The 23,286-nt window shown below is 44.0% G+C and overlaps 1 protein-coding gene across 1 annotated transcript in view; it reads right to left on the reverse strand.

Moving 5' to 3' along the window:
• NCAPG2 (non-SMC condensin II complex subunit G2) overlaps window positions 1–23,286 on the reverse strand; it is a 58,678-nt gene that overhangs the window by 30,094 nt on the left and 5,298 nt on the right. The window contains exons 5-11 of the mRNA XM_079785570.1: window positions 21,183–21,337; window positions 19,793–19,927; window positions 17,439–17,533; window positions 15,690–15,759; window positions 12,953–13,039; window positions 1,645–1,740; window positions 951–1,076 (exon numbers count right to left, since the gene is read on the reverse strand). Coding sequence (XP_079641696.1) covers window positions 951–1,076; window positions 1,645–1,740; window positions 12,953–13,039; window positions 15,690–15,759; window positions 17,439–17,533; window positions 19,793–19,927; window positions 21,183–21,337 — 764 coding nt within the window. The remainder of the gene's footprint in view (window positions 1–950; window positions 1,077–1,644; window positions 1,741–12,952; window positions 13,040–15,689; window positions 15,760–17,438; window positions 17,534–19,792; window positions 19,928–21,182; window positions 21,338–23,286) is intronic.

A 23,286-nucleotide genomic window follows, 5' to 3' on the forward strand; every position in this document is an offset into this window, starting at 1 on the left:
TAATTTCAACTTTCTTTTAAATATATTTTTATTTATTTCAGAGAGGAACAGAGAGGGAGAGATAGAAAGATCAATGATGAGAAAATCATTGATCAAGCTCCCTCCTGCATGCCTAACATTGGGGATCAAGTCCGAAACCTGGGCATGTGCCCTTGATTGGAATTAAACCTAGGACCCTTCAGTCTGCAGGCCACAGCTCTATCCACTGAGCCAACCCATCTAGGGCTATAATTTCAACTTTCTGTCTGAGATTTTTCACAATCAGTCAGAACACAAACAAAATTAAGTATTTAAGAGTGTCATGAGCAACCACCATCATGGCATTTTTTCCTATTTCTGCCTATAATTTTCTTCTACTAACTAGGAAACTAATGTTTTTACTTGTGTTAGGAGCCTGCGCATGCGCAAGTGTGGGAACTGAGCAGGGGCAGCGCTTTCCAGCAAGGAGAGGAAGAGCCACAGCACCCAGGAAACAACGTCACACCTCACACCTCACATTTGAAAACCCAGTCACCTGAAAAAACCACCCCAACAGGTATTACCTGTCGGTTTGCCTTAGACACACCCAGATACAGCTCTACAGTAGGCAGTATCCCACCCGCAGTTCACAGGTGAAAAGACAGAAAAGTGTCACCCAACGTTACACAGGTGGAGTCAAACCTGGGGGTGTTTTAACCCCTATGATACCCTACTTCTCTGCTGGAGACAAGAATACACATAAAACGTTTAAAATTACATGAAGTGTTCCAAAGGAGATGAAGAGGAAGAGAAAAGGGCACTATGCGCCCACAACGTCACCGGGGAGAGGGTGGATTTCCTTGAAGAATGTCAACATCTGGAAAGCTTGCCATGGGGGGGAGGGGGGCACAGGCAGATGTGGGAACGGCCAGGACGCACACCAGGCCAGACAGAGCTGAAGTGATAAGGAGCTAGACTACATGGATACGTACATAGAGCTCTTCAAACTGCTTCTGAATTTCACTGTCCATCTCAATAGCATTGAAGTTTGGATCCCTAATAGGAAATGCTTCAACGAACAGCAGCGCAGCATTGGAGCGAACCTCCGAGTTCCTGGCCTGGAATGAACAAGAGTGTGTCAGGGCCCCCAGAGAGGGCGGCGTCTGAAGGCGTCAGTGGAGAGTTCCCCGAGTAAAGCTCCTGACATCTCAGCACAGACTGACTCGGGAATTAAAGACGATTTTAAAAACCGCACTGAGGCCTTCCTCAGGTTCAGCCACGCGCAGCTCCGTGCGGACACCCGGAAGAAGACCGCTGCCTTGTCCAAAGCCCATCCTGTCACTAAGACACACGGACCTCACATCCCCCCAGCACGTCGCCTGTGCTGAAAGCCTGTGTCGACCTGACCGCTCCTAGTGTTGTCATCCTGGCGCCCCGTCTCAGCAGGGGGTCTTGAGGGACCAGGACACCCCGCCCAGCTCTGCAGACCCCCCACCTCTGCTGGTTTACTGAGCACAGCTCCTCCTCCCCTCCCAACTGTGTGGTCAGCACTAAACCAACTCAGACTCAGCCTGATGGGCCTGAGAAATGCTTTTAATAAAAGAATAACCCATTCAATCCAGAGTGTCACGAGGCTCCCGGCCCAGGCCTATTCCGCTGCCCTCCAGCAGTTTGGAATGAGCGCACCTTGAGGCCTCTCCAGAGGATGGGCTTGTACAGCCGGTAGAGCATCTCCTCCACGCCCTGCCGAACTCGCTTCTGATGGTGAAAGTAACTCAGCACCTGGAGCCAAGAAAGCAGAACACCAGGTCATGTTGTTTTGTATCAAGAAAGCGAAGGTCCTGTTTGGAAAAACCAACAGAGCGTGCCCCTCTCCCCCGGGACGGGCAGCCGGGCCTCCAAGTCTGGCGCCTTCCCTGAGGACGACAAGCGTGGACACACTGACTGCACCCACGTGAAGGGAACCTACGGCACAAGACGGAGCACGGCCCCAACAGCCACAAACCGCATCACCTTCCGGATGAAACAGCAAAGTGTCAGGCACGTGCTCTCCACAGCGTCCCAGCTAAAGATGAGCTGGCTACCACTCCGCTCAGGTCGAGAGCCTGTGCTGGACATGCCCTCCAGTGTCGGCACAGGCTCCCCGTCCCTCCGAGTGAGTGTCACTGAGTGGGCCTGTGCAGCAGGAGCTTAGCTCAGACACCAAATGCTTCTGAACAACCAGCAACCACTGCTCCGAGCGTCCCTCCCTTTCTTTTCTGCTCCCTTCTTTCCCAGCCAGAATCTTCCTGCCATTTTTTTTAAGTCCTCACCCCAGGATGTTTACTGATTTTAGAGAGAAGGGAGAGAGAAAAACATGGATTAGCTGCCCCAGGACCTGCTTCAACTAGGGATCAAACCCAAAACCTAGGTGTGTGCCCCAACTGGGAATCAAACCTGCGGTGTAAAGGACGACGCTCCAACCAACTGAGCCACCTGGCCAGGGAGTTTCTGTCACTCTTCACAGACTCTTGTCCCCAACAACAATCAAGCCTGCCTCACTTCCTTAATTCACAACTCTAGGGGACTAAGATCATATAGTAAAAGGTGAAAAACAAAATAAATAGGCTATAAAATATCCTGTGCTTTAAGCGAACTTGAGTCAACTTTACCCTAAAACAACTCCAGTCTAAAGGTTATTTTTTCTGCCCTAACTGGTTTGGCTCAGTGGATAGAGCATCGGCCTGTGGACTGAAAGGTCCCAGGTTCGATTCTGGTCAAGCACATGTACCTTGGTTGCAGGCACATCCCCAGCAGGTGTGCAGGAAGCAGCTGATCAATGTTTCTCTCCCATCGATGTTTCTGACTATCCCTCTCCCTTCCTCTCTATAAAAAAATCAATAAAACTTATTTTTTTTTAAAGATTATTTTTTCTGTTTATTCATCTCTACTTAGGAGTTTTTATTGATGTCTTAAGTGATATGAGTCTATAGTTTGTTTGTTTTTTGTATACAATATTATCAAGTTTTAGTATAAGGTATACTTGTTCATAGAAACTTTTAAACAGATTTATTGAGATAATTCACATACCAAAAAAGTCACTTTTAAAGTGTTCAATTCAGTGGGTTTTAGTATATTCAAAGTTGACCAACCATTGCTATTATGCAGTTTTAGAAGATTTTCACCATTAATATGGGGACTTTTAATGCTTCTGAAGCGTTTCCCAAAGCTTCTTCCAACATATCAATAAATTTATCATATATAGTGTTTATCCAAAAAAGAATTTTAAGAAGAAACTATGTGTTATAAAGCAGCAAGAGCAATTACTTAGAGTCTAGGAATGTATTTCATTTGAAAAGGAAAATCTAATATTCTTCCTTTTAATTCTTTCTGTGCATTTTCCCATAAATTTACCAAATACTGTTATTTACACTCATATTTTCATTACTCAGAGACCACAGCAGGAAAAACAGATATGAAAAGAAGTCTTTAGTGTGGGAAGCCACCCATTGTCTTCACTAGCAGAGAGGTGTGGACAAGGAGCCCGGAATGCTGGTGACCCTTGAGCCCTGGCAAAGGTCAGAGCTATGCACCAACTGTTTGAGACAATGGTCACCAGTGGGCCTGAAGAAACTTCCTGACTAGACAGTCATGTAAACCCTTACTGATAAGATAGTCTGCCTGTTACTGCAAATTGCCTGCCTAAGGGCTATAGGTGCATCCCAAACTGAATAAAAGGATGGCCAGGCCTGAGCCCAAGTGGAGTCCTTCTTATTGCATTGGGCTCCTGCCTGGCCCCCCCCAATTTCCAAATTATTATTTCTTGTCTCATCTGTCATTTGTGCGTGTCCCCTTCTCCAGAGCCTGAACCCTGAATCACGGGGGACATGGGTCATTACATCTGGCACCTCGACAAGGGACCTCTGGAGGAGAAGATATCACCTAGAGTGAAAAAAACAAGTTTCACCGGCAAGGTGGGGAAGATTTCACCGGATAGGTGGGGAAATTCACTGCATGCAAAGCTGCAGAAGTTGCGATCTGTAAGTAGGGTGGGGACGTCTTTTCTTAGCCAGGCTAATGGGGCAGGATTCAGTTAAAAAGTAAGAAACTTTATTGTAGACTTTTGGTTTGCATGTTTAAGGAATCAAAGTTTCAGAAGGTATTCTCTTACAGTTTTTGCTTGATGTTATAGAACATAACCCTTGGTTTCCTGAAGAAGGTACATTAGATCCTGAATGTTGGGAAAGAGTTGGTCAGAACTTGAAAAAATCTCAGCAGCAGGGGAAAAACTTGCCTCCAATCTGTTTCTCCTTGTGGAACATGGTATTGCATTTACTAGAGCCTTTCAGAGAGGCTAAGGAGGAGATTATTTACTACGGTAGGGAGAATTTTTGAAAAAATGTCAGGAGCAAGCCCACACAAACTGCAGACGGAATGATCAAATAACTTACGAAATGTTGGCAGGGCTGGGACAATACAGTGACATGCGGAATCAGCTGAATAATGTGCAGAAAGCTTATGAGCGAATTAGACTTTGTGGAAGAACAGGACATTTTAAAAAAGAATGTAGGCAACCAAGAAGGACACAAGGTGGCGCTCCAGGGAAAGGCCCAAGCATCCGGCCTCCTGATAAAATCAATGCAGATTCAACCTCTTTTATATCCTAGATATGAAAAACAAAATTATTGGGTACTTATCGATTATTGTTTTTCTTTGTTGTTTATTGTTAGTTTATTAAGCATGACTCTAATTTAATTTAATAAGAAAGAAATGATAGATGGCCAGGCCATTGCTGAGTTTCCCCAGAACAAACAGAATGCGTGAATGGGGAGAGAGCGAATTTGAGCATACATGTGGCCAATAATACAGGTTCTAGGAAAATTCCCTAGACAAAAGGAAGTAATTGAAAAATTACTAGGTCTTTTGGCGATCCTGTAAAATAGGCGCCCACTCTCAAGAGTGTTATTAAGTCTCATTTTGGCCATGTTTTCATTTCCCAGTTTGTCATTTAAAATTTAGGCAAATGAAACATTTCCCAGAATTTAGGGATGCATCTGGGATTTCTGTACCCGTGAATAGAAAATCAAGCTTAAGAAAACGCGCGCGCTCCGCTCGATTTTGGGTGACTTCTTGAGCCCCAATCTTTTCACAGATGCTACAGAATAAACCAGACTGTTTTTTCTTTGAAATTATTTCTGAAATTATTCAAAGAATTGTTTTCTTTTTAAAAAAAATTTTAAATTTAGCAAATCTAATATACTTGAAATTGCATGGAAAGCTTTATCAAATAAGAATTGGTAACTATATTTTACTTATATATTTTAAATGTTATGAAGGTTTTGGCCTCTAAGAAGGGCAAAATAAAGTAACTATATATTTCTTAAATACAGCCAAATTTTTCAGCAACAGAAATTTAAAAGACAAAAAGCCTCTGCATTTTAAATAGGCGGGGGTGGGGCAGCATTTGTGCCTTGTGAATCAGATGTATAAGTTTACTAAATTTGCTTGTTTTGCTTTTTTAATAAAAATACCTACTTAAATTACTTAATAAATTAGCTTTTTAAAAATATAATCAAGGTCCCATATAAATTAAGTTATAGGAGAAGCCAATATTTTTATAAGCAAATTGGATCCTAGTAAAGTCTTCTAAGAGAATTACTGAAACCTCCCATAGTCCCTCTATATATGCAAATAAGCCAAAGGGGATATTCTTTAAAAATATAATTCTAAGCTTAATAAAAAGGAGAAATTTGAAAATTTTGAAATCTCTTCTGCTAATATTTACAGGGTAAACTAAAGATTGTTGTTAAAATACTAAATCTGACAATAATTACCGTCACCATAATTGAAAAATCACTTGAAATATATGGCTTTGCAGCAGTATTTGTCAAAATCCAAAAAGCAGCCATGTTTGTTACATTTGTTGCTTGGTGTAAAAAAAATAGAAAAAGCCTTTTAAAAGAAACTCTCTAAGTGTGGTCTACAAATTACTGTGGAAAGAAAGAAAGAGAAGTTTCCTTCAAACATCTGAAGAATTGTAATTAAAAGTCAATATATTAGGCTTCAAAAAGAAAAGTAATTAATTTGTATTTCTGCCTCCCTGACAAGGTTTATGTAAAGTTACTCAAAGACTAATAGCAGAAATTTAATTAATGTCATGTACTGTCCATAACCGAGGACAAGTTAAAAAATAAGCCTCATTTCAGATTGTTTTAAATTGGCTAATTAAAATAAAAGAATATTCATAAAAACTTTGTTGTACTGGGCAGGAAACTGTTCCTGAAGCATTGAGTAATTTTTTACTAATGGTTTATCTCATAGTTCAAAAACTGCTTAACATGCAATGAATCCAAAGCAGTCATACTTCTGTACAGAAAATTAAAATTAAAAAGTTATCAAGACTGCATTGCAAAATTTCCAAAAGCCTCTTAATATTATTTACATCAAAAAAAGAAGGGGGGAGGAGAAACCAAGATGGTGGCATAGATAAACACCTGAAATTGCTGGCTCGCATAACCACTTCAAAACTACAAGTAAAAGACAAAACGGACATCATCCAGAACCACAGGAAGGCTGGCTGAGTGGAAATTCTATAACTAGAAGGAAAGAGAAAAGCTCACTGAGACTCAGAGGAGGGGCGGAAGTAAAGTGCAGAGGTACCGAGGTGGAAAAGGCAGGCAACTGAGTACGCTGTTGTCTTTCTCAATCAGGAGGGAAACACAAGCTCCCTACTGCTCTGAACTCCAGTTCCCGGCAAGAATCTGGGGAGCCAGACTCATACGGGGAGAAACTGGATGGGCGGAACTCGAGGGCGGCTTTCTCTTAGAGGTGCACCGAGGGACACTGAGACCCGGGGGCCTCTTAAGGCAGGGCTGAGGATCAGCCATAGCTGTTTGCCCCGCCCTATTAATTCCCTGAGACCCCGCCCCACCCAAGCTGTGTGTAGAGGCTTTTGCATATGAATGGCCTGGCCCCGTGGTCTGCAAACTGCATCTCGCGAGCCACAAGCAGCTCTTTGGCCCCTTGAGTGTGGCTCTTCCACAAAATACCACAGCCTGGGCGAGTCTATTTTAAAGAAGTGGCGTTAGAAGAAGTTTAAAAAATTTGGCTCTCAAAAGAAATTTCAATCGTTGTACTGTTGATATTTGGCTCTGTTGACTAATGAGTTTGCCGACCACTGGCCTAGCCCTTTGCAATCTAAAATTACCTAACGAACTGCAGCTGGGTCAGAGAGCCCCAGAACTTCCAAAAGAAGGCCCAAGGCCCCACAGCAGCTTGCATTGCTTCACAGCTGGGCCTCATCTGGGCACCTCCAAACCCCAAACAAAAAAGAGGAATCTGCAGATCTCTCCATAGCTCCTGCTGGGTGGCCTCAGCCAGAGGCTAAATTAGCATCTCCTTGGAGATCCAAGAGCCACTGTACCCAATGGTCAGAGTGGAACCTTCGAGATTATAACTCCTCAGATCCATAAGGGACACACTCATGGGGCAGACTCAATGAGCACCAAAGCCCCACTGAAGCAAGTCTTGTCTCATAAGGGTGTCTCCAGCACAGAAGTTTTCCCATCGTAGACACAGCTGACCCTCACAGCCAATTGGCCTGGAGGTCAATTCCTCCCAGTGATACCAACAACAATCAAGGCTTAACTACAAGACTGTGCACACAGCCCACAAAGGGGTGCACCAAGAGTGACCACCTCAGGTAATTAGGGAGGCTGAGCCACTGGGCTCTATAGGACACCTAGCACACAAAGCCACTCTATCAACACAGGGAAGAAGCCAAAATGCGGAGACAAAGAAACAGGTCACAAATGACAGAAATGGAGGAAAGCAAACTACTGGATATAGAGTTCAAAACCACAGTTATAAGGTTTTTCAATAATTTTCTAGAAACCGCCGATAAATTTAGTGAGACCCTCGATGATATGAAAAAGGACCAACTAAATTAAGCATGTTCTAAATTAAGCATACTGACTGAAATAAAGAATAATATACAGAGATCCAACACCAGACTAGAGGATCGCAAGAATCAAGCCAAAGATTTAAAATACAAAGAAGCAAAGAACACCCAACCGGAAAAGTAAAAAGAAAAAAGAATCCAAAAATATGAAGATAGTGTAAGAAGCCTCTGGGACAACTTCAAGCGTACCAACATCCGAATTATGGGGGTGCCAGAAGAAGAGAGAGAGAGCAAGATACTGAAAACCTATTAGAAGAAATAATGACAGAAAACTTCCCCTACCTGGTGAAAGAAATAGACTTACAAGTCCAGGAAGCGCAGAGAACCCCAAACAAAAGGAATCCAAAGAGGACCACCCCAAGACACATCATAATTAAAATGCCAAGGGCAAAAGACAAAGAGAGAATATTAAAAGCAGCAAGAGAAAAACAGTTACCTTCAAGGGAGTACCCATATGATTGTCAGCTGATTTCTCAACAGAACCATGCAGGCCAGAAGGGTGTGGCAAGAAATATTCAAAGTGATGAATAGAAAGAACCTACAACCAAGATTACTCTACCCAGCAAAGCTATCATTCAGAATTGAAGGGCAGATAAAGAACTTCACAGATAAGAAAAAGCTAAAGGAGTTCATCACCGCCAAACCAGTATTATATGAAATGCTGAAAGGGTATTCTTTAAGAAGAGAAGAAGAAAAAGGTAAAGATAAAAATTATGAACAACAAATACATATGTATCAACAAGTGAATCTAAAAATCAAGTGAATAAAAAATCTGATGAACAGAATAAACTGGTGAATATAATAGAATCAGGGGCATAGAAAGGGAGTGGACTGACAATTCTCGGGGGAAAGCGGCGTGGGGGGTGCGGGAAGAAACTGGACAAAAATCGTACACCTACGGACGAGGACAGTGGGGGGGGGTAAGGGCAGAGGATGGGGTGGGAATCGGGGGGAGGGGAACTATGGGGGGATAAAAGAGGAACAATTGTAATAATCTGAACAATAAAGATTTATTTTTTTAAAAAGAATGGGGATAGTGGAATAATCCCGTGAGTAAATTACATCAAGAAAATTTTTTATTTTAAAAATTGTTTCTCACTTGCAATGCTGAAGATAAGACACCCATGAAAACACACATGGTGTCAAAATAAGCCAAAGGAAAATGGTTTGGGCACAATGAAAAGAAAAGGATCCCAAGTCTAATTTATAGAAAAGATTCCTTTATTAACCTTTGGTTGAGAATATGCTTGTATATTTCCAGAAAACTCCTCCAAGCCTGTGTGAATTCCTGCAACAATGAATCCGAGAGAGGAACTGACCGGATTGCTCCAGCCACAGAATCGCAGTGGCCCCCAAACAACACCCTGAAGACAAGAGGAGAAACAGTCCCGAGATGGAGATGGTGAAGACACCGTGCCATACTAGCAGTCAGCAGCTGTGCGTTGCTGCAGGTTGCCTAGGACCAAGCCAGAGAAGGTTGGACTTGCATTGCCATTGTTTGTCCACTATCCAAAACTAGAATATCATTGCTGGCATGTACACATAAGGAATGGTTGGACATTGGAAAGAGGACTCAAAAAACTGTTGGCCCAGAAACAAACTTACTACAGACCGATTCCTTGGATGCCTGGCAGCAATTTAAAAAGGACATGAAAGAATTTAACCCCTTCCACTGGGTATCCTTGCATTACCACTATCGGCTTGTCTCATTTTTGTTCTCATATGTTTATTTCTAGTCTGTAGATGCAGAATAGAGTCTTAAGAAAACTCAAACCCTTTTAGCCGGCATTCACTTTTCAAGATTTATTAAGGAAAAGAAAAGGGGGAGATGTGGGAAGCCGCCCATTGTCTTCAGTAGCACAGAGGTGTGGACAAGGAGCCCGGAATGCTGGTGACCCTTGAGCCCTGGCAAAGGTCAGAGCTATGCACCGACTGTTTAGTTGAGACAATGGTAGCTAAAGCAACTTCCCAACCAGACAGTCATGTAAACCCTTACTGATAAAATAGTCTGTCTGTTACTGCAAATTGCCTAAGGGGTATAGGTGTATCCCAAACTGAATAAAAGGATGGCCAGGCCTGAGACCAAGCGGAGTCCTTTTTCTTGCATTGGGCTCCTGCCTGGCCCCCCCAATTTCCAAATTATTATTTCTTGTCTCATCTGTCATTAGTGTGTGGCTCTTCTCCAGAGCCCAAATCCTGAACCATGCAGGACTTCACACTTTAGTCATTTGGTTCCAAGAGTGAAGCACCCACGTCACAAATCTGTAGTTTAACATGATGCCAATCCTAAACAGAACCCGAGACACCAAACTACACGTGTGATCACAACTGAATGAACCACACTGGGATGGGGGTGGAGAGGGGGTTATCTCTGGGCTCTTTATCTTTGGGTAATCAAACTAAATCATCAATAACATAAAGAAATGTTTTCTTACCCAAACATTATATAATCAGTACTAGAGGCCCGGTGCACTAAATTTGTGCATGGGGGGGTGTCCCTCAGCCCAGCCTGTACCCTCTCCAATCTGGAACCCCTCTCATAATCCAGGACTGCTGGCTCCCAACAGCTCGCCTGCCTGCCTTCCTGATTGCCCCTAACCCCTTCTGCCTGCCAGCCTGATCACCCCCTAAGCACTCCCATGCCAGCCTGATTGATGCCTAACTGCTCCCCTGCCAGCCTGTTTGCCCCCAACTTCCCTCCTCTGCCGGCCCCGTCACCCCTAAATGCCCTCCCCTGCAGGGTTGATCGCCTCCAACTGCCCTCCCTTGCAGGCCAGGTGCCTCTCAACTGCCCTCACCTGCTGGCCATCTTGTGGTGGCCATCTTGTGTCCACATGGGGGCAGGATCTTTGACCACATGGGGGAAGCCATATTGTGTGTTGGAGTGATGGTCAATCTGCATATTACTCTTTTATTAGATAGGAAAGAGGCCTGGTGCACGGGTGGGGGCCAGCTGGTTTGCCCTGAAAAGTGTCCCGGATCAGGGTGGGGGTTCCCTTGAGGCGTGGGGCGGCCTGAGCGAGGGGCCTGTGGTGGTTTGCAGGCTGGCCATGCCCCCTGGCGATCCAAGCGGAGCCCCTGGTATCTGGAATTTATTTACCTTCTACAATTGAAACTTTGTAGCCTGGAGCGGAGCCAAGCCTCCTGCATGCTCCACGGCCGGCAGCCATTTCTGTTTGGGTTAATTCACCTTCTATAATTGAAACTTTGTAGCCTTAAGCAGAGGCCTGGGCCCGGCCAGGGTGTGCGGAAAGCTTTGCTTTCTCAGTTGCCACAGGCAACCCTGGCCTGGTCTCTCCAGCTCCGTGGCTGCTGCCATTCTGTGTGAATTTGTTTACCTTCTATAATTGAAACATAGTAGCTTGAGTGGAGGCTTAGGCCTGGCAAGGGCATGCAGAAAGCTTGGCTTCCTCTGTTGCCTGGGAAACCTTGCTCCCTGTGGCTGTAGCCATCTTGGTTGGGTTTATTTGCATACTCGCCCTGATTGGCTGGTGGGTGTGGCTTGGGCTGGTGGGCATGGCTTGGGTGTAGCGAAGGTGCGGTCAATTTGCATATTACCCTTTTATTAGGTAGGATGCTGACATTCTACAAACAACTGCAGTGTCACTATTCACAAAGCAAAGAGTCTGCCTTTGTCTACTTAGCTTCTTGACACTTGGTGCCAAATGCAATAGCTGATCAACATGACAGAGAGGACTCAGCCCTCCTGCCAGAGTCCGAACATCACCAGACACCTACCGGTGTGGCAAGGGCACTGACAAGCAAGCCTTACTCACTCACACCTTTGACAATCTATATATATAAAAGCCTAAGCAACCGAACAACCAGTTGACCAGTCGCTATGATACGCACTGACCACCAGGGGGCAGATGTTCAATGCAGGAGCTGCCCCCCTGGTGGTCAATGCGCTCCCATAGCCATCCTCTCACAGTCCCTCCCCCCAGCCGGCTGGGTGGTCAGTGTGCTCCCACAGCCAACCTCCCACAGCGGCCAACCTCCCACAGTCCCTCCCCACAGCCGGCCATCCAATTGGCCATGATTGGGGCCGGCTCGCTAACCTACCATGGTCCCTCCCCTCAGACTGGGCGAGAGGGCCCAATCGGCCCCAATTGCTAGCCAGGCCAAGGGACCCCACCTGTGCATGAATTCGTGCACCAGGCCTCTAGTATAAGGATAAAATTCAGATCTAAATTCTGAGATAACTTCTTAAAAACAAAATCTTACCAAGAGAAACTAACAAAACAGTATCCCATATGGTCTTCAGAATACCAAAATGGAAATATAAATGTATGAAAGTAAATAATAAAATTAGTCTCAACTATCATCTGTTCTGAAAAAAAAAAAAAAAAAAAAGCAGTGGAAGTTAGAAAGTGATGATTCTGGACATATTTATGTCAAAGAATGTAATTAAGGTGGTTTAATTAAGTTCTGACACTGTAACATGTTGGGAGCCGCCCATTGCCTTCACTGGCAGAGAGGTGTGGACAAGGAACCCAGAAGACTGGTCAACCTTGAAGCTCTGAAAGGTCAGAGCCAACCACCCACTGTCTAGTTGAGACAATGGCAGCTAAAGCAACTTCCACCTTTTAGTTGTATGTAAATCCTTGCTGATTGGCTATTATTGGAATTGCCTGCCTAAGGGCTATGGGTGTATCCCACAATCTGAATAAAAGGGATAGCAAGGCCAGAGCGGGGTGGAGTCCTTCCTCTTGAGCTGGGCTTCCGCCTGGTCCCCAATATTTCCAAATTAATATTTTCTAGTCTCTTTCATTTGTGTGTGGCCTCTTCCAAGTCCGAACCCTGAACCTGAACCCTGAACCACGCGAGACGTGGGGGGGGGGGGGGGGGGGGGGACACTCGCAATAACAGTATTGCTTTGCTTCAATAATTAGAGCTGTGGCGGCAGGATACAACTGCCAGATACCAATATCGAGGTTCTGAAAAATCCCCTAGAACTGACAGCCACCAAGGTTTAACTTCATTTTTAAACTTAACAAAAAGAGTTATCTAAAAAAGAAATAGACGAGGCAGTGGACAGTGTCAGGGCCTGCTCACCTCGCGCACTCTGGAGTGCACCGGAGACCTCCGCGGGAGGTGAATCCCGTGGTACATGAAGTCCTGGATGCAGTCACTTTCGATGGTCTGGAATAACAAGCAGGGTGGAGTAACATGGAGTGTGCGTTTCCACAGACAGACAGCAGGACCGGCAGAGCAGCAGTGTGAGCACAAACTTCCATCTCACAAGGAAGGAACCTGGCTCCATCCATCAGAGCTTCCGTGTTTTAAGTGGACACCTCTCTCTAACTTTTCCTCTATCTTATTTGATGAGATACTCACTTGTGATGAATGGCAGTTCAAGCCAGCAGGGCTCGCCCGGAGACTGAGTGAGGCTGGGAGCCCTCATCTGAGTCGTCCTGATAACCTCAGAGGGCTGGATTTTTTCCAAGGACCTCCCAAAACGACACTGACCTACCTCTAAGGAGCTGACGGATTCCAAAAGGAGTGAAACAGGTCTTTCAGGCAGGGGCGGGACAAGGTGGGCTATGGGAAGCTCCTGGGAGGCCAGGACACCAAGTGGGGAGACTGAGGCAAGGCCAGATTGCCAGGAGCAGCCCTAGTCCTCCAGATGCCATGGCTTCAAGGAAGGTATAAGGGAAGCCTCCTGCTAGTATTAACCTCTTCATCATCTTTGAAACTTTTCCTCACCTGAAGCCACTAACAAATCTGTCACAAGTGGGAACCAACCACTCACTGCTGACTTGTGATCAAACAGGAGATCCCTGGCCCCACCTCCTGGGCTCTGTGCTTTTAGAGCCAATTACCAGAGTATGACCTGGCTTCCTCAATATGCCAACGGCACAGGAGTGAACAGATGAAAAGGAGGGAGGGACCAATGCTCTCAGAGAGTGAAATGACACAACCAGCAAATGCCATTGGGAGACTTGCTGGAACAAAAAAAAAGAAAAAACTGTAAAAAGACATTTTTGGGCCCTGGCCAGTGTGGCTCCATTGGTTAGAATGTTGTCCCATACACCAGAAGGTGGTGGGTTCGCTTCCCAGTCAGGGCACGTACCAGGTGGTGGGTTTAATACACCATCAGGGTGCATACAGGAGGCAACTGATCGATGTTTCTCCCTCACATCCATGTTTTGCTCTCACTCTCCCTACCTCTCTGTAAAAAAAAATCAATTAAAAAATGGAAATGTTATAAAATCATTTTAAAGCCATTCTTAAAACAAAGCTGAGAAATTTAAATATGGCTTATTATTTCTAAGAATCCTCAGGGATTGTTAATTTTATTGCATGCGACAATGGCACCATATAACCCTATCTAGACAGGGATACTGAAGAACATAGACAAGAAATGAATGTCTGGAATTTGCTTTAAAACTTGGAGAGAGGAAGGGCGGAAACAGAACTATCTGGTACTAATTTGGCACAGACCTAGTTAAACAATTAAGTTCTTAATTATAAATTTCTATGTTTTAAACCCATGGTCGGCAAACTGCGGCTCGCGAGCCACATGCGGCTCTTTGGCCCCTTGCGTGTGGCTCTTCCACAAAATACCACGGCCTGGGCGAGTCTACTTTGAAGAAGTGGCGTTAGAAGAAGTTTAAGTTTAAAAAATTTGGCTCTCAAAAGAAATTTCAATCGTTGTACTGTTGCTATTTGGCTCTGTTGACTTAATGGGTTTGCCGACCACTGTTTTTTGTGTTTTTTTTTTAAATATATTTTATTGATTTTTTTTTTACAGAGAGGAAGGGAGAGGGATAGAGAGTTAGAAACATCAATGAGAGAGGAACATCGATCAGCTGCCTCCTGCACACCTCCTACTGGGGATGTGCCCGCAACCAAGGCACATGCCCCTGACCGGAATCGAACCTGGGACCCTTGAGTCCACAGGCCGACACTCTATCCACTGAGCCAAACCAGTTAGGGCGCCGACCACTGTTTTAAACCATTAATGGAGAAAGGGGGATAAATATTCCTTCCTGTGAACAAGTTTCATGCAGTAATAAAACAATGCAAAAAATGCGTAACAATGCCCTGGTTTTGCCCTTTCCCCAAACAATTACACTATAAAACTATTCCAGAAGTTAATAATCTTTTGTTTTTTCGAAGTAGAAGTTGGTGATAAACCCTGAGATTTAACTCGGTCACATAAACCGAGTATAAGCGGGCAGAGAGCAGAGTAGACAGAAATCAACTCCAAGCATCTGGCACCCTTCCCCTCTACCTGCAAACCGGCCCCCCCACCCACTAACTCAGGGCCCACTCCTCAAAAGGAAAGACCCCTTTTTTCCTTAAGCAAAAATTTTACTCTCAGAGGAAAAGAAAACACATTTGAGAACCTAGTATGAGAAAAATATAAAGGATATAAGACAGATACTTTCTGGTATTGTTGAATACTTGTGATTATGAATTATATCACCATACCTTCATACTATAGGTATTATACAGTCCTTAAAGGTCAGCCATATTCAAAAGGAATATCTTTAAATTCTGAAAAATAATGTAACTAAAACAAGTGGCTGAGGTTCCCACGAAGCACTATCCAACAGAAACAGGTGAGACACAAGTGCAATTTTAAGTTTTCTAGTGGCCACATTAAAAACAGAAAAAAGAAACAGGGAAATTTATTGTAACAATGTCTTGTTTAACCCAATATATCTCCAAACTATCAATACTGACAAGAGGCCTCAGCACAGGATCACTTCTCCCAGCACAGGCTTTGAATCACTCTTCCAAGGAGAACGTAACAAAGTGTTAACATTTAATGAAATAAAAATACCTCCAATATTTTCCCGGAAGCCTTTCTCCAAGCTCTGAAATAAACTTCTGCAATGTGTACCATCAAGGATCTATTTTAAAAATAAAAAAATTTAATGCAAAGAATTACACTTTTGATGTGCATCGCTTTAGGAACTCTCCTACCCCCGGGAAGAGCGTCGGCGCGGAAGTGCTTTGTGAAGAAACTGTGGAGAGTTGTTAGCTACCCACAGCAGTAAGTAGAGAAAGAAGAGTTTTGAGAGTTTAGTATCAAACTATTTTCTTCCTTCTCAATCAAGGCTCCCCCAGAACTTGACTGTTTTCTGTGAAATTACGGGAACATAAGCCTAAAACTAAATTTCTAAGTCTAAATAAAATTTAAAATGAAATAAAATTTTCAAAACTTTGTAGGCTACTAATTCCCTAAAATACCAGAAACGACTTTAGAGTAATAATTAGGACTCCACTGGTTCAGCCCAAAATTCTGCAAATGAGGAAACAATGCGTCCCGAGGAGCAGCAGGAGCTCAGCAGTGAGCGGGTCAGGCCCGCCGGAGCCCGGCTCTCACACTGCTGCCTGGCAGAGGGGAGGCAGCAGCAAGCCACCCCTAGAGCCTGAGGGCTTGGTTCCAAACGCAGACACAGCGCCGTGCAGAGCAGCGCCAACAGGGCCCTGCAGCCGCAGACAACAGCCCTCACTGTGAGCACCCAGGCGGTGGGGAGGGGCCTGGTTGGCTAGGTCTTGGCACTCTTCCCTGCAGGCTCCGCCCCCACGTCAAGGGGCCCAGTGCTCAGTGAGTGAGGAGCAGACGTGATAGTGAGACAGGCTTTACTGTGACTGAGGCTGAGATTTAACTGGGGAATAATTTGACTATTTAAAGAACTACCACAAATTAACACCTTAATTTTAAGTCATTACTAAAAAGGAATGATTTTCTGTACAGGGGAAAATACAACCCAGTTACAAAACAGATCATCCCATATAATAATCCTATCTAATAAAGAGGGAATAAGCAAATTGACCGTCATGCCCTAACAAAGATGGCTGCGCCCACAGCAGAGGCAGGGATCCCATAACACAAGATGGCTGCACCCACAGCAGAGGCCGAGTTCCCGTAACAAGCAATCAGCAGGGACTTGAGGCTGCGTGGCGCTGGGCCAGGGCAGGGGACCTGAGGCTGCACCCCTCTGCCTGGTGGGGCTTGACAGGGGACCTCAGGCTACACCCCCCACCCAGCGGGGCTTGACAGGGGTGGGGCTGGCCGGGTCTGGATCTAGCCCAATGGGGGTAGGGCCGGCCAGATCCGGGTCTGGGTCTGGCGCGATTTGACTCTGGTTTCCATGGAGCGCCCCAGACTCTGACAGGAGGAAGATTTTCATATACACTTTACTAAATTTATTTCATCTCTGACACTTCTATTATAGAGAAAGGGCAAATAGCAATATTAAAACATTTCCTCTAATTAATTCCCTTTTAATGTGCACGAATTTCGTGTACCAGGCCACTAGTCTATAATAATAAAAGTGTAATATGCTAATTAGACCGGACATCCTCCCAGATGAAGCTGAGGCCCCGGGTGCCAGAGGGAAGCTGGTGCTGGCAGCTGGGGGAAGGAAGGCCTACCCTTGCATGAATTTCAGGCATCGGGCCTCTAGTAATAAATAAGAGGTAACTTCTACAACTTCCAAAAGATTAATATAACTTTAAAAACCCAGGTCAAAACTTTCAAAACCAGATTAAGACAGTACAAAATATTACCTTTAATACTTACTTCTGTAATCCCTGTAACTGGTTTTTAATGGTTCCATGGATCATTTTAATAAAATTTGTATTCCAACTGAAGAGAGAACTAAGAAATCTTCTTCCCTACAAGTTAAGAAAATAGGAGATAATGATAAAATTGAAACCACATAAAAAGTTCCCAGCAAGTAAAAAACAATTCTTTGACTGTTTAATAAACACTTAAGTTTGCTGTTCCCAACCAGGAAGCATCTGCAATTAGAACTTGGAACCCAGACGGGAGCTGTGCTGGGAGAGCGGCCCCTCCAGTGTGGTGATGGCAGAGGGAGCCCTGACGTACAGCGGTGGCAGCAGTACCACTGAGCTCCTTCCTCGCTCGACTGCAGGCTGATAGACAGGCAGTAACTCAGGGCTCCGATGGTCTTAGGCGACCCTGCTAGCGGTTCTCAACCTAGGGGTCGCGACCCACAGGTTGAGAACCGCTGCTATAGAGCCTAAGACCATCGGAAAACACAGATATTTACATTACGATTCATAACAGCAGCAAAATTAGTTATGAAGTAGCAACGAAAATAATTTTATGGTTGGGGGTCACCACAACATGAGGAGCTGTATTAAAGGGTCGCGGCATCAGAAAGGTTGAGAACCACTGACCTAAAGTAAAGAATGCTCAAAATCTCACATTTTGGGGGTGGTAATGTAATTGAATATTAGTTCATTTCATCTTTTTTTTTTTTTTAAATATATTTTTATTGATTTCAGAGAGGAAGGGAGAGGGAGGGAGAGAGAGAGAAAAACCAATGATGACAGAGATCATTGATTGGCTACCTCTTGCACGCCCCATACTGGGGATCAAGTCCATAACACCGGGCACGTGCCCCGACTGGGAATTGAACCACAACCTCCTGAGCTACACCAGCCAAGCCATTTCATCTTTAATAAATGAGAAAACTGAGGACTTGTAAATTTAAGAGGCTAAAGCTAGAATTTTCAAATACACACAGTCCCCAAGTTACATGCACACAAAAGGCTGCATTCTAAATACAAGCAAGTCTTCTTTGCACCCCTAGCATGGGTACAAAGTCAGTGTTTGTAGGGAGCGGCTATAGTTAAGCCTTGGACTAACCTGTTGGCAAAGCCACAAACAAGTCCCAGCTTGGAGGGCAGAACCCTCTTAGCGTAATTAAGCTTGACCTTATGACCTCCCTAGATCCTTCCTGGGTAGCTAATGGGCTGTGGGAGGTGCAGCAAGTGCTGCCAAAACAAGTGAAACTCATGAGAACATTGTAACCATGGTGACCACTACCTTGTTTACCTCTGGCTATAAAATAAAGGCTCAGCTTGCCATCTGGATCCCTCTCTGTGGTCTCAGCCAGGCACAGGAGATCCACTGAGTCCCAGCTTATTCTCCTCGTCTGTCTTTTCTTTAATCCTTCGCCGCCCCGCCTCAGGCTCACTGAACCCTTGGCTATGCTGGCCCGGCACAAGTGTTAACTATATTCATGTTAACTAGGTTATACATATGAACCTACAAAGCAAGAATATTCACCCTCTGCAGAGTGCATAGGACACACCCACCAAGAACCTCCCTGGGGAACAGCACCCCTCAGTGCTCCCAGCACGCAATCTATGGAAACTACGGCCGTGCAGCACCTTCACACACATGGCAGGGGAACCACGCATGCAACATGCTCGTTTTTGTTTTTTTTAAAGTATTTACCAAAACACTTACCATTTACCATTTGTCAGTAGAATACAAGATATGTTTTGTTTACCCAGAATGACTAAAATCTGACCTAACCAAATGATTATCAGTAAACTAAGTTTAGATATCTTAAATTCAAAAGAGCACGTTAGTTAAAAAGAGTTGCAGCAGATGCCCTAGCCCAGTGGTCGGCAAACTCATTAGTCAACAGAGCCAAATATCAACAGTATAATGATTGAAATTTCTTTTGAGAGCCAAATTTTTTAAACTTAAACTTCTTCTAACGCCACTTCTTCAAAATAGACTCGCCCAGGCCGTGGTATTTTGTGGAAGAGCCACACTCAAGGGGCCAAAGAGCCGAATGTGGCTCGCGAGCCGTGGTTTGCCGACCACTGCCCTAACCGGTTTGGCTCAGTGGATAGAGCGTCGGCCTGTGGACTGAAAGGTCCCAGGTTCGATTCCGGTCAAGCATGTACCTTGGTTGCGGGCACATCCCCCGTGGGGGGTGTGCAGGAGGCAGCTGATCAATGTTTCTCTCTCATCGATTTTTCTAACTCTATCCCTCTCCCTTCCTCTCTGTAAAAATCAATAAAATATATTTAAAATAATAATAATAAAAACAACTTTCTATTAAAAAAAAAAGCAGTCACAAATATACCAGAAAAGAAAATCCTATTTACCTCTTCTTTCTTGATATAATTAACACTTATGAAGCACTCAAGTAGCATATTTTTAATTTCTCTACTTTCCTCCAAATCATAATCAAAGCAATACAAAGCTTGATGAACATGCCAAAGCCGACTTATGTCTGCACCCTAGGAATGACAAAAAAGAAAAACGTTAAGAGTTTTTCAATAATCAGTAAGGTCACATTTCAAGTTAACAATAAGAATATTTTATATCATAATTATAATTCTAGATTATTTGTCAAAAATGAAGAATGACAAGAGAAAACAGACTTAAAAATCTGCAAATTCCTTATTCAAACCGCCCCAAAGAAAGCAAACCCCCCCTACTTAAATCCCCCCCAAAATGTGCAAATGTCACTTGTAACTCTAAAGAACACTTTTTTTAAAAAAAAATCCTCACCAGAGGCTGTTTTTATTGGTCTTTTTTTTTTTTTAAGAGATAGAGGAAGTGAGGGACAGAGAAACACTGATGTGAGAAACATCAATCCATTGCCTCCCCTACACACCCCAACTGGGGATTGAACCCCCAACCCAGGTCAGGTATGTGCCCTGACCAGGAATCAAACCCCAAACCTTTTGGTTCGTGGGTCAACGCTCCAGCCAGTGCTGCCCAGCAGTTTCCTGCGACTGTGAAAACATCTGTGTCTGCACTGTCCGTGAGGGTCATTAGCCCATCAGGCTATGAGCAACGGAAACATGACTAGAGCAACTGAGGAACCAAACTTTTCATTTTCTTCACTTTAAATTTAAATAGCCCCATGTGACTGCTGGCTACCGCAGTGAACAGGGCAGGTGTCTAATACTAGGAAGATGTGATTTAAAAGCTAAAAAAAAAATGGCCAGAAAAGAGATTTTAAAAAACAAATCAAGGATGGCTTAAGGATCACTCCTAGGGCAGCAGGAGAAGTTATGTAGCTAGCTGAGGGTCCTGTCATCAAACTGGATGTTCCTTGGAGGCCGCTCACTGATGGAGCAACGTCAGTAGGCCCTAGCTTTCTAGAAAGCTGTTGGCAATGTGCATGAAGAGCTCCAAGTTCAAACCCAATGACCTACCAATTTCATTTCGAGAAATCTGCCAGAAGGAAGGAGAGACATGAGGTGGGGAATGTCAGAGAGAAATTCCTAAATATCCCTAACATAACAATGATCACCTTGGGTGGTGGAATTATGGGTGATTTTTATCTTCCTCATTTTTTTTCCTGATTGGGGTGTCTTTTTCTGGATTTCTGAACTGTATACCCAAGATTACAGGATGAGAAACAGCCAAGTTATATCCAACCTTCAAGCACACTGTCCGTAGGTCCCCAGACCTGGGCTGCAGGCTGAAACAGTCCCTCCCCACCCCCCTTCAGTCAAGTACACATTAAACAAGCAAACATACAGTTTTCGTCTGGAGGCTCCTCCTGAGCAGCAAGGTGAAAGCAGTCTTCCCCATGTCCTCTTTGGCAGGCAGGCCCTTCTCCCACCATGTCACACACAGGCCCTGGATGGAGCTCTGCAGCTTCCGTTCCGACTCAGGCAGCGCATACAGAACACCTAAAGGAGAGCCCAGTCACTGTCCGCGGGTCAGGAAAATCAGGACTGGTTCAGACTCAACAGAATCGAGCAGGATTTTCAATCTTTTTCATCCCATGGCACATATACAGTAAACTAATTACTTGAATTCTGTGACACACCAAAAAATATTACGTTTTGCCAATCTGACAAAAAAGATAGGTATAATTTTGATTCATTCATACTAGATGGCTATTGTGTTAGCTGTTGTTTTTTTGTTTTTTTGTTTTTGACAACCTAAGGCAGGGGTGGGGAACCTTTTTTCCTGCCAAGGGCCATTTGTATACTTATAACATCATCTGCTTAATATAATTCACTTGATATAAATTTATGTTGCTATGAAAAGAGCTCCTAGATTTATTGAATTTTGATTCCCGCCTGTGGTTGCCTTGGCAGAGCCAGACCAAATGATTTTGCAGGCCTTATACGGCCCGGGGGCGATATTCCCCACCCCAGATCTAAGGGAAAAGCAGTCAGGGCCCCTGACTAAACAGTCAGGTATTGCATGTTTTAAAAAGTCTTGCAGCACACCAGGTGAAAATCGCTGGAATAGAGTATGATAACTTATAAAGGTTTGCTAAGCAAATATTAGTTTATGTTTGACTTGCCAAAGGCTTATATACATTATTTATAGGACACAAATGATGTTAATTAAAAATTTTTTACTGCGGTTATAAAAGCAGACCCACTAGAACAGGAAGACCCAGAGAGGGCATGCTGCCAAACCCCACTGAAGAGACAGACACTGAGGCCGCCCAATGTACGTGCAGCGACACCCTGTAACAATTCCCAGCAGAGCCAGCCCACGTCTGTGACCAAGAATCCACTGCAACGACCCCTCAGTGTGTGGTCCTCAAATTCTAGCTCTTTGGTGGAAAATAGTAAAGCAACTATTATAATGAATACAAAAACTACTGTGTTTTTATCAACAGAAAAGCTCAATAATTAAAATACTAATAATGCACCCATAAGTATAATCCATAGATATCTGAATGCCATCATACTAATGTAAAATTCCTGAATTCATGCAAAGTTGGAAACAACTATGATATCAGCACCAACCATTTTACAACAGTTATTTGGAGAGGGTGCAAATAAGTAAACTATGGCCCTAGCTGGTTTGGTTCAGTGGATAGAGCGTCAACCTGCGGACCAGAGAGTCCTGGTTAGATTCTGGTCAAGGGCACATACTCGATCCCCAGTAGGGGGTGTGCAGGAGGCAGCCTATCAATGACTCTCTCTCATCATTGATGTTTCTAACTCTCTCTCCCTCTCCCTTCCTCTCTGAAATCAATAAAAATGTATTTAAAAATAAATAAACTATGGTAACATTCACAAAGCACCTGGGAGCTGTTTTCGTGTTGATTAGTGACACCTTAATAAGACCATTTCAATGCAAGAATTATGCATACAATGGCGCACTAAACAGATACAGGAATCCAGGTGATGCTGAGAAAGAAGAGCTTGTTGAGAGAAGGCAACACATGGAGCCACTCATAGTCACACAGTGGGGGTGAGGGCACACAGGAGATTTTTCTTAAAAATCATGACTTAAAATTACTTTTATATCCATAAAATCATTTTATATAATATTTTATAATCACATATTCTCCTTAATTTAGCCTACTATTCCTCCTAAATTAATAACTACAATTTGTGGTTTAGTTAAAACTTGAGAAATACCATGACATAAATTTTAGTATAGGAAAACTCCCGTAAGATCAATAGTATTCCTAAGAACACGGTCAGACATATTTAAAGAAAAAAGTGCAATGTCACACTGTTTGGTTAAATTTAAACTATGGCAGGAATCACCCGCTGAGGCATTTGGAATCAGACCTTTTCCCCTTAACAAGCTCGTATCATTGGGCCTGTAGGTCAGGAGAGACCTTCCTTAGAACCTGCACACAACAGCAGTCAGCGCTCATTGA

This window comes from Cnephaeus nilssonii (assembly GCF_951640355.1).
Source record: "Cnephaeus nilssonii genome assembly, chromosome: 12".
Taxonomy (NCBI): Eukaryota; Metazoa; Chordata; class Mammalia; order Chiroptera; family Vespertilionidae; genus Cnephaeus; species Cnephaeus nilssonii.